This window comes from Erythrolamprus reginae, chromosome Z, assembly GCF_031021105.1.
Source record: "Erythrolamprus reginae isolate rEryReg1 chromosome Z, rEryReg1.hap1, whole genome shotgun sequence".
Lineage (NCBI taxonomy): Eukaryota > Metazoa > Chordata > Lepidosauria > Squamata > Dipsadidae > Erythrolamprus > Erythrolamprus reginae.
This window is the reverse complement of record NC_091963.1, coordinates 99,254,647-99,270,056: the sequence shown is the minus strand read 5'-3', so window position 1 is coordinate 99,270,056 and position 15,410 is coordinate 99,254,647. Positions and strand designations below refer to the sequence as shown.

The window sequence follows — 15,410 nt, the reverse complement described above, 5'->3', positions numbered from 1 at the left end:
ACAGATGTCAATTAGGATGGAATTTAAACTGCTGTCTATTAACAATCATAGGTTGTGACTCTGCTGGGAAAGATGGAACGTCTTCGAAGTTCTCCCCTTCATGCTAATATTTGTACTGCTCTTGATAAGCATTTGGAAGCAATACATGTTGTACAATCCCGCAGAAAAGATGAAATTGTCAATGCTTCACATCGGCAAAGACAAGGAGGCCCCCGGTGTCAAGATGACAGAGGTAATTCAGAATAAAAGAGTTAGAAGGGATTTTTGAGGCCTTCTATTTAATCTCCTGCTCACATAGAAGGCCCTACACCAGGAGTCGGCAACCTTAAACAGTCAAAGAGTCATTTGGATCCATTTCCCATAGAAAAAAAACAGACTGGGAGCCACAAAACCTGGGTGGGTGTAGCTGACTCAATGTCACTAACTCCCACCCAGTCACATAACCCCCCTAGCCATGTCTACCCAGCTACAAAACTATTCTCTATGTCTCTCCCCCCTTTCCCTATTTCCCCTTCTTTCTGTATCTGTGTATCTCTGTCCCTCTCCCCATCTTCCCTCTCTCCCCCCCTGCCTCTCTCCTTATCTCTCTCTTGCCTCTCTTCCCCTCTTTCACCCCTCTCTATGTATCAATCTGTATATGTCTGTATTTCTCTGTGTCTCTCTCACCCCCTTTCTGCATATCACTGTCTCTCTCGGTGTGTGTGTCTGTGTCGGTGTCTCTCTATATGTGTCTGTCTCTCTCTCCCCCCTCTGGTAGACCATCCTCCTCCCTCCTCCTCTCGTGACCTCTGGCCGGCTGTGGCTGATGGGAGCATGGGCACGCACAGGGAAATCCTCCTCAATCAAGCACCAAAGGTCAGGAATGGAGTGCATGGGGCAGGCAGTAGTTCGCTTAAGGAGGGTCTTAGCAGGATGTAACTTCTCTGCAGCACTAATGCTTCAGCTATTGCCTTGCCATGTCATCCCAACCCCAGCAGCTCTTTGGCTGAGCGCAGAGGATGCAAAGGCTGTCTTACATGCAGCTATGGCAGATACAAGGGTGATTCGCTCTCTGGCGACCCTCCCTCTCCCCCTCATATGATCCCTTGGCCAGCTGTGGCTTGAGCCAGGAGAGTGCGCATGCATGGGGGAGACCCTCCTCAAGAGAGCCACAAAGCTTAGGAAAGGTGCATGGGGGGTGGGCAGTGGCTCACTTAACGAGCGTCTCCCCGTGCATGCACACACTCCCGGATTTGCCACAGCCAGCCAGAGGTCCAAGAGGAGGAGGGGAATGGGAGTGCAGGAGGAAAGTCATATTTGCACATAAGACAGCCTTTGTTTCCTGCCATTTCGGGTAGGAGTTCAAAAAAAGAAATAAGAGGAATGAGAGGTGAGGCAAACCCATTAAGGGGCCGGGAACCGTGGCAGAGGGCCCAAAGAGCTGCATGCAGCTCCAGAGCCATGGGTTGCTGACCTCTGTCCTACACCATTTTGAACAAGTGGCTGTCCAATCTCTTCTTTAAAACATTCTAGGGATGGAACCCTACAACCTCTGCAGGCAAGCCATTCCACTGGATAATTGTTCTAACTGTCGGGAGATTCCTTATTTTCTGGATTGAATCTCTCTTTGACAAGTTTTAGTCTGTTACATGTCTTGCCCTCAAGTGCTTTGAAGAATAGGATGTCCCCTTCTTTGCAAGAGGCCCTCAAATATAGGAAGACTGTTATGATGTCAGCACTATTCTTCTGTTCGTTAAAATAGACATACCAATTTTCCTCAACTGTACATCATATATTTTAGTTTTCAGATCCCTAATCATCTTTGTTGCTTTTCTCTGCACTTTATTTACAGCCTCAATATCATTTTTTTGTATTGTGGTGACCAGAACTGGCCACAATTCCAACTGTGATCTTACTAAGGCAGTATATGGTGGTATTAATAATTCATATTAGGGGCGGGCTCTAACTTACCTCTCCCCCGGCTCGCTTCCTCCTGCGCTGCATGGCTCTGCTGCGTTTGCACAGTGCCAAAAATTCACAAAAAGGGGCCAAAAACAAGAGGCCAGTGCCTGAAACTCACAGTGCCTGAAACTCCAGAACTTTTGTGAATTGGGAGGAACTCACCTCTGCCTCATGTGATCTTGATATTGTTCCTTTGTTGATTGTGGGGCAGCAACCATACATTGCTAGCTCATACTTAAATGGTTGTCCCTAGGGCTCCTAGATATGTCTCAAAATTACTGTTGTTGAGTTTGGTACTACCTATTTGTACCTATATGTATGGTTTTTCTTGCTTAATTCTAAAGCCTTTTTTTAATCACCAAATTGAATTCTGTTGGATAAGGCTCAGTGTTCAAGATCTTCCTGGATCTTGAGCTCATCTTCTAAGGTGTTGTTTGCAAATTTTATGCTTTCTTATATTTTCTCATCTAAATTATCCATGAAGATGTTGAAGAGCACTAAGTCTAGGCAGAATTGGGCGTATCACTGCATATTTCCCTCAGTGTAGATCTAGTTCCATTAAGCGCTAAATTTTGAGTACAGTTTGTCGGCCAGTTACATATCCATCTGGTAGTGTCCATCCCACATTTTTTATATCTTACCAAGACGTAGGTTGTGGTATACCTTTCTGAAGTCCAAGTATACTATGTTCACAGCATTTCACTGGTCCACTAATTTAATTAATTTGTCTAAGAATACAATAAATTTGGGAGTGATTTGTTTTTGACAAAGCCATATTGGCTTCTTGTACTAGTTTTGCTAGTTTCTAGATGCTCACAGATCTTTTGTTTGATGATCTTTTCCAGGATCTTCCTAGATATTGATGTCAGGCTCATAAGCCTGTAGTTTCCTGGATTTGTTTTTTCTCTCCTTTTCTAAGGATGGGAACCACATCGGTACTTTTCCAGACCTCTGATAGTTCCCTGGTGCTCCAGGCATTTTAAAAGATAAGGTTCAGAGGTTCTTTGACTAGGTCTGCCAGCAACTTCAGAATTCTGGGATGTAATCAATCTGGTCCTGGTGATTTAATCTCATCTAGGGTGGCAAGAATTGTCTTATTATTTTCTTGTCTATTTTGAGTTCTATTTTATAGTCTGGATCTATAGAGATTTTCAGTTGTCCAGCTTCCGAACTGAAGAAGCTGCGACCAGAGGATTGGTCTTCTGAACTTTCAGACTTGTGCAAGGAGCCCATCTTCAGGGATCTTCTCTAAGCCTGCATAATTATTAAACTCAGAAATGAGTATGTGCAGTACTGGATTGAAAGCAGGCAAGAGTACTTCATATATGGCATGGGCATGCTCTGAGTGCCTTTTGATGACAAAAGGTATAGACTGCCTTTACAGATTCAAAGCGTTCTTGCCCACTTCAAATTAATTACTGACACTTTAGATAGAAATATACATTAAAAGATGGGGAAACCATATAGATAATTTGTGCTGTGGTTTATTAAAATAATTTAAGCCCTAACAATATCATGATTTCTTAAATGGCAGTTCCTCTTATGCTCCTTTTAAATAGGAATAAGTAATATTTATCACGTCTGTATGATTCAGATATATTTTTCTTCCACAATAGTATAAAAATAATGTAGTATTGTTGACATCAGTAGCAGCTATTGTATGGGTTTGTGTTTTAGTAATGATTTTCAACAGTTGATAAGAATTTATATTTTCTATATTTTCTTATTTTGTAGATGTTTTTGCTCTTGCGTTGGCTATTAAAGAGATGTGCATAGCAACACGTAAAGCTCGTACTACACTATGGTGTGCTCTTCAGATGACATTGCCTAAAACAACCTATACATCTGTACCAGCTGAAATGGAAAAGGTTTTACAAGAGCTAGTAACATCTCAAGATAAATTGTATGATCAGATGAATAGTGGCAATCCTATGATTCAAAGGGGAGATACAAAAAAACACTGAAAAGCAAAGGCAAAACACAAATACACACACACACATACATACACACACATATCAGTACACTAAAATGGTAAATATATGTTTAAACATTCTGTCCAAAAAGTAAATACAAGAAAGTAAAGTTGGCTTATGTGAATCCAGCAGCTAACTGATAAGTATCAGTTAACATAAGCCAAGATGTCTATGTTGACTGCTGTTGGAATCAGTATATTAATGAGGCTGAACTACTGTATTAGGTTCAATAAATCAGTACATTTTAAACCCATTCTACAGTGTAAATATACACAGAGTTTGCTTGTATAATAAAAAATTTAGATTACATTATTACTTTCAAATAATGAAATGAATTACTGTCACATATTGTGTGCACAGTCTAGTAAGACAAGCTTTGATTGTGAAAAGAAAAAAGATTTCATTTAGGCAATGATTACCTGGAAACTGAAACGAAGCTAAACATACCCAGTATGAAAATTTTTAAAAATGAAAATATTTAAAGAAAGACATATTTATGAATTTGAAATCTTATTCTAAGCTTAAGTACAAAATTAACCTGATTTTCTCAAATTAGTGATGCTATCATAAAGTTATTATCCAACCATGCATGTTACGAAACATAAAAAAGCTCTGAAATCATTTGTACCTATTATTTTAAATATCTGTTTCAAAGTATTTAAATGTAAACAAAAATTACATTTATGTAATCTGTGTCCTTACAGTCGTGCTGCAACTAAAATAATGAGTATTTTTAATACCCTTGGTTCACTTTAAGAAAGGGTATCAAGAAGTTCTGAAATGCACTTTCTTTACGGTTACACTTTAGCCAGTTTGGTTTGAAATTGTTTAATATATATTTTGTTTCCTTGGTTTGATTCTGTGTACTTAGCACTGTTGAACAATTGCTTTTGTCTTAATACCTTTTTATTGAATGTGAGTAACTTATTAAATTAGCATGTTATTATGTGGCTCAGGAGATCTTGGGTTTTAACAATATAGCATGAACATAAACTGTATAATGTCTGGATAAAATTTATTAATCTGCCCTTTGCTAGGTACACAGATACTTTAAATATTTGTGTTCTTCCAGCGTTTAGAAATCCTGGTGTGATAAAAAGTATAATCAAACCACATAGATTGCCTTTAGATGATGAGAGGAATTGATTGAGATTGCAAGAGAAAATATGGGGAACAATTTTGATCACTGATATGACATTCCATGCTGCCAAAATAAACTGCAGATGGCAGCAAATTCATACCACTATGCTACAGTAGCCACTCAAAAGATGGGTTGAGTTTTGACATTGAAATGTTTCATGTTATGAAAACACATATTGTACTGACTTCAGTCTCTCAATTAATAAACTGGATTTTGTTGCAGTAAATTGTGTTTTTCCTATGTCTAAGACTTGACTTTTAGAGATAAGTTATTGGCATATCTTTATAAGTTTTATAAATAAAACCTTCAGGGTCCCAGGCTTCACTTTTCCAGCATTTTTACAAGTTTTTGGCTGTACTTTCTAATAGGATCTGATAACTAACTGTTCAGTTTAGGTGGGAGAAGTGTTTTGGACTCAGCAATGTTCTCGCTGTATCTATCATTGGCTCCTTTGACAACCTGAATATCCTGGAATTGCAAGTTGAGGAAAAGGAATGACAGGTACCTTGAGCATATAAATACCAGATCCGATGCACTTTTCCCAGTTTGCACATTTGTATGGAGAATTAAAGAACTACTTGTTCAATTGACATAACAGAATTTGATCTTGCCAATATTTTGAAAATGAAGTCATCTCCATAAAGCTTGTGGGTGGATAGAAGCATGAAGTGCTCCAAAATCTGGTAGACGGCTGTTTGACCCTGGACTTAATGAAGCACAGTGGACTCACACCAGCAGATGACAGGGCTCCCCAAATCAAGACACTGGAAAATTTACATTGGACGTAAAGCATCTTGCAGCGTGTGCCTCTATTTTTCCTCCATTCTCTGGGTCCTTGATTTCCAAATGAGATACAAAAGTTACTCTCATCAAAAAAGAGGACTTTGAACCATTGAGCAACAGGCCAGATCTGTTTTTAACCCAAGTAAGATGCTTCTGACATTTGTTGTTCAGGCCAAGAGGAATATGACATTTCAAGGCCATGTCCAGGATCCTTCTGTATGTGGTGGCTCTTGATGCACTGACTCCAGCCTCAGTCCACTTCTTCTGAAAGTCCCCAACACTTTTGAATAGCCATTTCCTGACAATCCTCTCCAGGCTCTGGTCATCCCTGCTACTTGTGCACCTTTTTCTTCCATACTTGTTCTTTCCACTTAACTTTCTATTAGTGTGCTTTGGTAAAAACCCTTTGGGTACATCCAACTATATTTGCAATTACCTTTTGAGACTTTCCCTCATTATAGAGGGTATCAGTGGTGGTTTTCTGTCCAACTCAACTGTCAGGACAGCAGTCTTTCCCATGATTGTGATTCCTACTGAACCAGACAGAGATCATTTAAAGGCTCAGGAACCCTTTGCAGGTATTATGTCTTAATTAGCTGAATAGAGTGGGACTTTTGAGCCTGGAATATTGTACCTTTTCATATTTGAATTTTCTGAGGTAATGGATTTGGGGGTTTCATGAGTTGTACCCCATAATCATAGCAATTATGACAAATCACGGCATGAACTATCTTGCTTTGCATGTAATGAGTCTCTCTCATATACGTATTAGTTTCACCTTTTAGGTTGCATTACTGAAATAAATGAACTTTTGCCCAATATTCTATTTTTTTTTTAGTTTTCCCTCTTAGTCTAAGTGGTATTGCTATTGCTATGGTACAGCAATTACAGTGGTACCTCTACTTAAGAACTTAATTTGTTCCGTGACCAGGTTCTTAAGTAGAAACGTTCTTAAGTAGAAGCAATTTTTCCCATAGGAATCAATGTAAAAGCAAATAATGCGTGCAAACCCATTAGGAAAGAAATAAAAGCTCGGAATTTGGGTGGGAGGAGGGGGAGGACAGTCGCTGCTGAAGAAGAAATAAAAAAAACCTGAAACTTTAAGGCTTAATAAAAAAGAGGGACTCTGAGGCGGCGAGGAGCATGTGCCTCCCATACACCCAGCGTGAGGCTGCCTGCCATATACTGTGCCAGAGAGAAACCCAGGCGGGCGAGGGGGGAACCTCCCGCTCCTTTGACCAAAAGATGGTTGCTGCTGCTGCTACCTGCTTCCTTCCCATGCTGAAGGGCTCCCCTCTCGCTTGTTTGCTTTGTAGCGGGTACCTTTCCTTCACTGTCGTGACTCCTTGGTTTCGCTGAAGCCAAGTTGATCTGGCCAGGGCGAAGCGCCCCCTTTTGTCTTTCCACGCCCAGATGCTCTGGAAGGCAACCTTGTGCAAGGTGTAGGAGACGCAGCGCGACAGAGTCACCACAGCGAAGTGGTTTATTCCCTTTCCAAGCGCCCAGAGAAAGGAAAACACTCCATTCGCTCAGGGCTACCAAAGCCTCCTTAAGCGCAACTGAAAGGCTCCTCTGACAGCCCAGAAAAGCCCAAGATGGCCGGGATTAAAGGGGGAATAGCAGGAAACTGGCCGGGCCTTCGTGCCACTCAAATTTCCTGGGAAATTTTTCAGCAGCAACTCTGGTTCTTAAGTAGAAAATGGTTAAATAGAGGCAAAAAAATCTTGAACACCTGGTTCTTATCTAGAAAAGTTCTTAAGTAGAGGCGTTCTTAAGTAGGGGTACCACTGTATTCTAAAACATTTAAGAGAGTGACTGCATAAAATGAGTAACATTCATTGCATAAAGGCTGGAATCAAGTAGCCAGAATCCTAGGTACTGAAATATTCATGCTGTACTAGAACTATAAAACTATAATAGGATTAATAGCAGGATAAAAAAAGATGCTTTGGGAGCATCTGTTAGAATAAAAAGTAAAGCAAAAGCAATAACTTTAAATCCCTTGTAATTAAGGTGATCATGCTTCTGCATTACAGCAAAACTTAAGCTGGGACTTCACAGCCTCAAACACAATAATCTATTTCTATAAAAGGATTTTTTTTCTTATTCCAAATTACTTTGCGTCTATAAAGGAAGAGTTATTTGATATTTGTTAAAAATTATCATAACATCTTATAAACATTAAGCATCTTTGCAGAGAGCGATCATCTTGAATTTAATAATGTTTGCGATAAATATGGTAGATTGTAAAGAATGTATAGAACAAGAAGTCAAGCATGTATCATGCTAATTAAATTCATAGAGTTTTACCTAAGGTAGCAACAGTACAGTTTTGCTAAGTCACATGGATTTATTAGGCCCATCCTGAACCAATGAAATATGTTGTCTCACATTTGATGTCAGAAGTTTACAGCATTGCACTAAATCCAACCCTTATACATTTGCCATGGCATGTTATCTCTTCTTGACAAATAGATGTAGCAAACTGGATTTTTTTCTCAACAATTCTACCACCTATAAGTAACCTTTGGGTAGACTGAATATTATAGAAGTTCCTTAACTTTACACTTTTCAATAAAATATTTAATAAGAGCAGAAAATGATAGTAACCAGTTCTTTGGTTATACATCTTGCTTATGACAATTCAGCCAAATTCTTGGACAGCAAAATTGTATACACAAAATTTGAAAACAAAGTTTTTATTGTGAGAGCAAAAACATTCCCACTTTCTGCCAATCTTGTCAAGTACATGCTGCTGCTTTGGAAAAACAAAAAGGTTCAAAAAGCTTCTGCCTGCTTGATCATTCTGGCTGAACAGGCATGCTGTGCCATCTTTTAGATAATGGAGGGGAACAAAGTCCAGCAGCCGCTCTTAGCTACCGCTTCCTCTCGCCTTTTTGTGTCCTCTTCTTCTCTTTTTCCTTGCGTTCTTGCTTAGTCAGCTTGTCTTTCTCCCGCTGGAGTTTGTCCCGATCTTTCTTTTGCTGGGATTCATCACGTAGATGTTCTCGCTCCAGCTTACGAGCATTCATAACATCTTCTAAGTTTGTATTTTTGAACAAAGCTAACAAGCACAGAGTTAAGGAGAACAAACCTTTTGAGCACATAAAGTTCTGGCTTTATCTAAACATGCTTGCAACAGAACTTTAAAATTCCATATGGTTCTATGGAAAATGAGATTTAGCATTCAAATTTCAATTCAGTCTTGCATTTCTCAGTGTGGAAAATGTAACTATTCCTCAATTTACTAAGTTTATTCTGAAGAGATTTTTTTAAAAAAATTCAGCGAAGTACAAGATGCAACAGATTTTATTAAGAAAATAACTGCTGCAAGCATGATCTGTACCAGGAAGACATTGAAGAAAGCTTGAAAATCTTTTCTACAATAATTGAAATAAAAGTAAATTCCATTTTTTTTACTCAAGATTCCCTTCTAGAGACTCAACACTCTTTAAAATTTTATACCATTGACACAATATGCTTCTCTATTATTATTCCAAGAATGATCAAATTTAGCTTCAAGGACCATCCTACAAAGGATACATTTGTTAGAAGGAATAGGCATTGCTGCTGCTCCCAAATCTTCATGTGCATTTACTTCAGTGTACTGAGTTAAGGATAATAAAATATTGGCAATATGGACAAATGTATTAAATGCCTATGTAAGATACTTCATGACCATTGGCCACTATAAAAAATAATTAAGAGACCAGAAATAATCTTCTATTCCCCTAATGAAATAATCAGAAATATTTGCCTGTAGTTTTTCTTCCATCAAAGATAATATACTGTAGGTATCTTCAACCTCTTCTTGTTCTTGGTATCTATTAACCAGAGATTTTTACGAGTATAGAAAACTACATCCCAAGCTATCATGGCTAAAATAAAGAACTTTTCATCGTGAGTGTGTTTAGTCCATGCTAAAATCATTTAAATTATTTTGAAGCAGTTTCCTACTTTATCTTTACTTAAATAAAACGATGGGTGATGGGAATACAACCGTTATTAATTTTGACATAATCATTGACATAACTTCTGTTAAATAGATGGTAGAATAATGAGACTCTTTTTTGATTAAACCACAGTTGGTTATTAGTTATCCCTGTCCAATCATTATAGATATCTTTATAATACAGAGTTGGATATAACAAAAAAATAGCTAACCAAAGAATACAATTCACCCCAGCCCTAAGTTACTGAATCAGCCAGCTAAAGAATAGACACTTTCAGAACTTGCAGCAGAGAAAGGATATTCCTCATCATCTGTCACTTCAGCATATTGTGCCAGGAGAGCAGCTTTCTGAAGTGTATCTTCCTTCAAGACCTCTTTAGGTTTCACAACAATTTGTGCCTGTTTTTCAATTATGTTCGTAATGGCTTGGATCTCATCTGGGAAGAAAAGTAAGAATGAGTTATTATAAAGTCCACCAAGAAGCTTTGATTTTCTTGCATATGACCATGATGCTTTCCAGAAATCAGAATTTCCTCCAGCTTGAATGCAATGTTTAAAAAGTTGAAATTATACAATAACTTTTACAGCCTCAGATGAAATAAATTAAAAATTCCAGCAAAATAAAACCATTCATAAAAAACCCAATGTAAAATAAAATGAAATAGAGTAAACGTAAAATAAGAAACTGCACAGTAGAGTACAGAAGCTTATGTCATGAAATCAGAACTGGAAAAAAGAAGATAAAAATATCTTTTGCAGTGAAAATAATGCAAAAGTATTCAAATCCATTCAACATCTTGACTACCATAAAGAGTGCCATTTAATACCTTTTTTCTTCTCACTAATTTCAATATCTTGGGCCTCTGACCATTTTTTAATTATTTCTTTACAAACTTCTTGTAATACATCTTCATCCTGATCAAGAACAGAGAAATTACTGAGTTGAATCAAGAAAATCCTATCTAAAACAAAAATATTATTCTTTTTGCTCTGTAATCTGAAATCCACTGAAGATGCAAATTTATGCAGCTTTTTTAATAATTATGTGTGTAACTATTGCATTACCAATCGTTGAAAGCGTTTCTTAATTGGGAAGCTTGATGCCAACTTTATCACAGAGCCTGATCATTTAGTGAAGAAATCAGTTCATAAACAGCATTAATTTTAGACTATAGCACAATAGAACAAATAAATATATGACTACTGGTACAAGAGAGTTACTTAGAATTTTGTGAATCACAAGAAAGTATTTTTAAACAGTTACATAAAAGCAGAAGGTAAGCTATGTATGCAAGTCCCACTTATTCAATGGAAATACATTGATACAGGATTGCAGCATTGCCATAAAACAAACTGGTATGTTACTGTTATATTTTAAGTGGAAAGCAAAATAAAACATTCTTGAATTGTAGTCCTGAGACATAAGACACTCAGAAAGTTTGAGGCAACCAAACAGACTAACAGATTCTTAAAATGAGATGGTTAGTTTCTAAATTTGACTGATAAATATGCACCAAAGACAAATTCCTTGTGTGCCCAATTCTATTCTATTCCATTCCATTCTAAATAAATAACTTTCACACAGTTCCAATCTCAAAAAAATTAACCATTTTTTTTGGCAGATGTTTCCAATTGTCAGCAACCAAGTTTCTATTTTTGTTTTCTTATTCTTTAGACATAAAAAGAAATGCATAAATTCTTAGTTGCAATCTTGGCTTTATTTTCTTTACTCTTTTTTAAAAAGCTAATATTTTATTACTGTTACAATCTTACTATTTTACTGCTACTGCTACTATGGCACATTATAAGGTATGACCTGTGGTTGCAACAATAAACTTAGTTACATTAAGACTTTTCAAAACACTTAATACAATCTTGACGGTTTTTATGCCAACTTTATCACAGATCGATTTATGATCAGAAGAGAACCACCTCCTATTTGTAATGTAAGGAATGAGGATATTTCATAAGAAACAGACTGTTACTTAAACCCTTTCAGTAAATACTAGGAATTTAAATCCAGATTTGAAAACATAACCTGTCACCTCGAGATACTTCACGTGAATAATGACTAGAGATAAAAATTAAAACTACACTCGGTGAAATACATCTAAATACCTCGTTGTTCCTGGAACTCTACACGCGCACTTTGGATATATTTTATACATACGAATAAAATAACTCCCCAAAAGCGAGGAAAGATACGAAATCCATTTTGATAGTGTCATAGGAGGGAAAGAAAAAGAGGGAGGGAGGGGGAAAATAGCTACGGAAGCCGGCCAGGACCAAATTAGCCGTCATTCTCACCGATTCCCCCGCAGCCAAGGCCCCTGCTAGCCCTTCCAACCGCTCTGCATCGCACTCCGCTTCCCTCAATACACCTCGTATGTATCCACCGTACACGTCTCCATCTAATCCAAGGGCCTCGAGACGACTCTCAAGCCAAGGCTCAAAAGCGCAGGGCGCTGCCATCTTGGGTCATAACCCGTCCGAAATAGCAGCCGCGAATTAATATACATGCGCAGTGCTCCGGCGGCGGAAGTTCGAACAAAGTGTAGGGATTGGAGGTGTAAACTTCGGGAAAAATATTAGCCTTGTGAGCTGGGATAACTTAACAGAAAATAGTATGAGCGCAGCCATTTAATTTAGCGATTATTGGGTTTCAAAAAGTCTTGTCTCCAAAGCGACATATGGTATGATTAATAAATTAACGGACTAGGAAGGGATCTTGTAGGTCATCTAGTCCAGCGGTAAGCAAAGTTGGCTCTTTTATGAATTGTGGACTTCAACTCCCAGAATTCCTGAGCCAGTCATGCTAGCTCAGGAATTCTGGGAGTTGAAGTCCACATGTCATAGAAGAGCCAACTTTGCCTACCCCTGATATAGTCCATCCCGCCTAAGCAGAAGTGCCTACACCATTTCTGACAGATAGCAGGTCCAGTCTCGTCTTGAAAATGTCCAGTGATGAAGCTTCCACAATTTCTGAAGACAAGCTGTTCCATTGGCTGATTGCTCTCACTGTCAGAAAATGTCTCCTTATTTCCAGGTTGAATCTCTCCTTCCTCAGTTTCCATCCATTCCTTCCTGGCTTTCAGGTGCTTTGGAAAATAGCTTGAAACCCCCGCCCCTCTGTGACAGCCCCTCAAATATTGGTACCTTGCTATCATATCTCCCTTGGTCCATCTCTTTGCTAGACTAGCCATTTATTTTATTTATTTATTTTAATTATATGCCACCCAACTCCCAAATGACTCTGGGCAGCTTACAGTAAGGGAAAAAACATCTTTAAAAGGTAATTTAAAAACATCATAAAACTCCTTAATACAATCACACATATTTGGGGGGGGGGCGGATCTAAAGGATGTCCCAACTGGTCAATGGGGTGTTTCCGCATCCCGCTAGGCTGTTGTGCTTTATGCTCGGAGGGGAAGGCTTCCACATGCTGCCCCCTTCTTTCTCTTGGCCCTGCCAACAAGGGAGGAGAAAAGCCAGGCTTGGGGATGACCCCCACCCTGCAAGATCCATTCCCCCATTCTCTCCCAGCCCTCTTTGTTGGCGGCAATAGCAAATGTATTGCGATGAAGGCAGAATGCTGTTGCCGCACAGAGGCAAATGCAGGGGCTCTTTACTCCTGCACTAAGGCTCTGGCCATGTCACCGCCATGACAGGGTGACAGATCTTTCATCTCTCTGATGTGACAGGGCCAGAGGGAACTGCAGTAGAAGGCCCAAAGAGCTGCATGTGGCTCTGAAGCTGCAGGTTGCAGACCCCCGATGTTGGCTATTCCTGAGAGCATAATATCATAGCATAATTTCCCCTTCTATTCCTTCATCTAAATCATTTATGAAGATATTGAAGAGTCCTGGGCCTAAAACTGAACCTTGGGGTAACCCACTGCTTACTTCCGCCCATGTAGATATAGTACAATTAAGAATTACTCATTGAGTAGTTTATAGAAACAGAAACATAGAAGATTGACTGCAGAAAAAGTCCTCATGGTCCATCTAGTCTGCCCTTATACTATTTCCTGTATTTTATCTTAGGATGGTTATAGGTTTATCCCAGGCATGTTTAAATTCAGTTACTGTGGATTTACCAACCACGTCTGCTGGAAGTTTGTTTCAAGCACCTACTCTTTCAGTAAAATAATATTTTCTCACGTTGCTTCTGATCTTTCCCCCAACTAACCTCAAATTGTGCCCCCTTGTTCTTGTGTTCACTTTTGTATTAAAAACACTTCTCTCCTGAATTTTATTCAACCCTTTAACATATTTAAATGTTTCGATCATATCCCCCTTTCCCTTCTGTCCTCCAGACTATACAGATTGAGTTCATTAAGTCTTTCCTGATAAGTGTTATGCTTAAGACCATCAGCCAGTTACAAATCTGTCAGCCAGTTACTAATCTATCTATGATGATGCTATTTATGCCACATTTTTCTAGCTTACCAAGAATTAGGTTGTAATCTACTTTGTTCAATGCCTTGCTGAAGTCTAATTGTATTATGTCCATAGTATTTGGCTGGCCTAGTAATTTAGTCACTGTATTCAAGTTTGGTTTGGCATGATCTGAGTCTAACAAACTTGTGCTGACCTAGGAGGGGCCGTACTTACCTCAATTTACCAGGACGCTTCCGGGTGGGTAGTGGGCGTGGGCAGGAAGGCAGCAGTCGAGGGCATGCAGGCGGGAGTCGGGTGTGTGCACCCAGTGTGAGATTTGCTTCCTATGCATGTGCAGGAAGTGAAATATTGTGTGAGGACACGCACAACCATGAGATTTCAGCCATTTTCAACTATTTTTTGCTTCTGCGCATCACCAGTCAGCTGGAGCGATGCTACAGCTCCATTTCCGCTACTGGGACAGCAACTCCCCTGCTCCGGGAGAAGCCCACCCCTAGTGCTGACTTATAATTATTACTTTACTCATTTCTAGGTGTTGGCAGACCTGTTTTTTATTATCTTTTCCAATATCTTCCTTAGTATTGATGCTAGGCTGATTGATCTGTAGTTTCCTGCTCTTTTTTCCTTTTTTGACCATCACCTTATGAGTGATGTAGAGTGCTGTACTGCAGGCCGCTGAAGCTGACTGTAGATCTGTAGGTCAGCGGTTCAAATCTCATCACTGGCTCAAGGTTGACTCAGCCTTCCCTCCTTCCGAGCTGGGTAAAATGAGGACCCGGATTGTGGGGGCAATATGCTAGCTTTTTAAAAGAGTGCTGTTGCTAACATGTTGTAATCCTCCCTGAGTCTAAGGAAAAGGGTGGCATAAAAAATCAAATGAATGAAGGAAGGAAGGAAGGAAGGAATGGTTCCATGAGTCGCAGTGAGTACTAAATATAAGTACCAAACAAATTTTTCTCATAAGGAATAATGTAAATAAATTCAATGTGTCCGCAAATCAAAGACAATGCACATTTTAAAGGCAATATGTAAAAAGATAAAAATAAACCTAAAAACGAATACATACTTTTAAATAAAAACTTCACTTCATCTATACTGATGAGGGAGGGGAGCACAAAAATACACAGAATGACCATAGAAGCTAAGATAAGACTGCAAGAGGATGTGCACAGGACAAGAGCTAATGTGTGACTAACGCATCACCTTTTGTTTTGGCTGGA

The 15,410-nt window shown here is 38.9% G+C and overlaps 2 protein-coding genes across 4 annotated transcripts in view; one reads left to right on the top strand and one right to left on the bottom strand.

The window, feature by feature from the left end:
• The window catches only part of MEIOC (meiosis specific with coiled-coil domain), a 33,486-nt gene extending 28,205 nt beyond the window's left edge, over positions 1-5,281 (top strand). For all 3 annotated transcript variants that reach the window (XM_070729633.1, XM_070729632.1, XM_070729634.1), the window contains exons 7-8: positions 52-232; positions 3,676-5,281. In XM_070729633.1, the coding sequence (XP_070585734.1) occupies positions 52-232; positions 3,676-3,905 (411 nt within the window). In that variant the 3' untranslated portion in view covers positions 3,906-5,281. The remainder of the gene's footprint in view (positions 1-51; positions 233-3,675) is intronic.
• Positions 5,282-8,168: 2,887 nt separating this feature from the next.
• CCDC43 (coiled-coil domain containing 43) lies at positions 8,169-12,298 on the bottom strand. Its single transcript, XM_070729529.1, has 5 exons — positions 12,098-12,298; positions 10,618-10,705; positions 10,092-10,227; positions 9,382-9,440; positions 8,169-8,902 (listed from the first exon to the last, which is right to left on the bottom strand). Exons 1-5 carry the CDS (start codon positions 12,260-12,262, stop codon positions 8,715-8,717), a joined length of 636 nt encoding a protein of 211 aa, XP_070585630.1. The 5' UTR covers positions 12,263-12,298; the 3' UTR covers positions 8,169-8,714.
• Between the last annotated feature and the right edge of the window lie 3,112 nt (positions 12,299-15,410).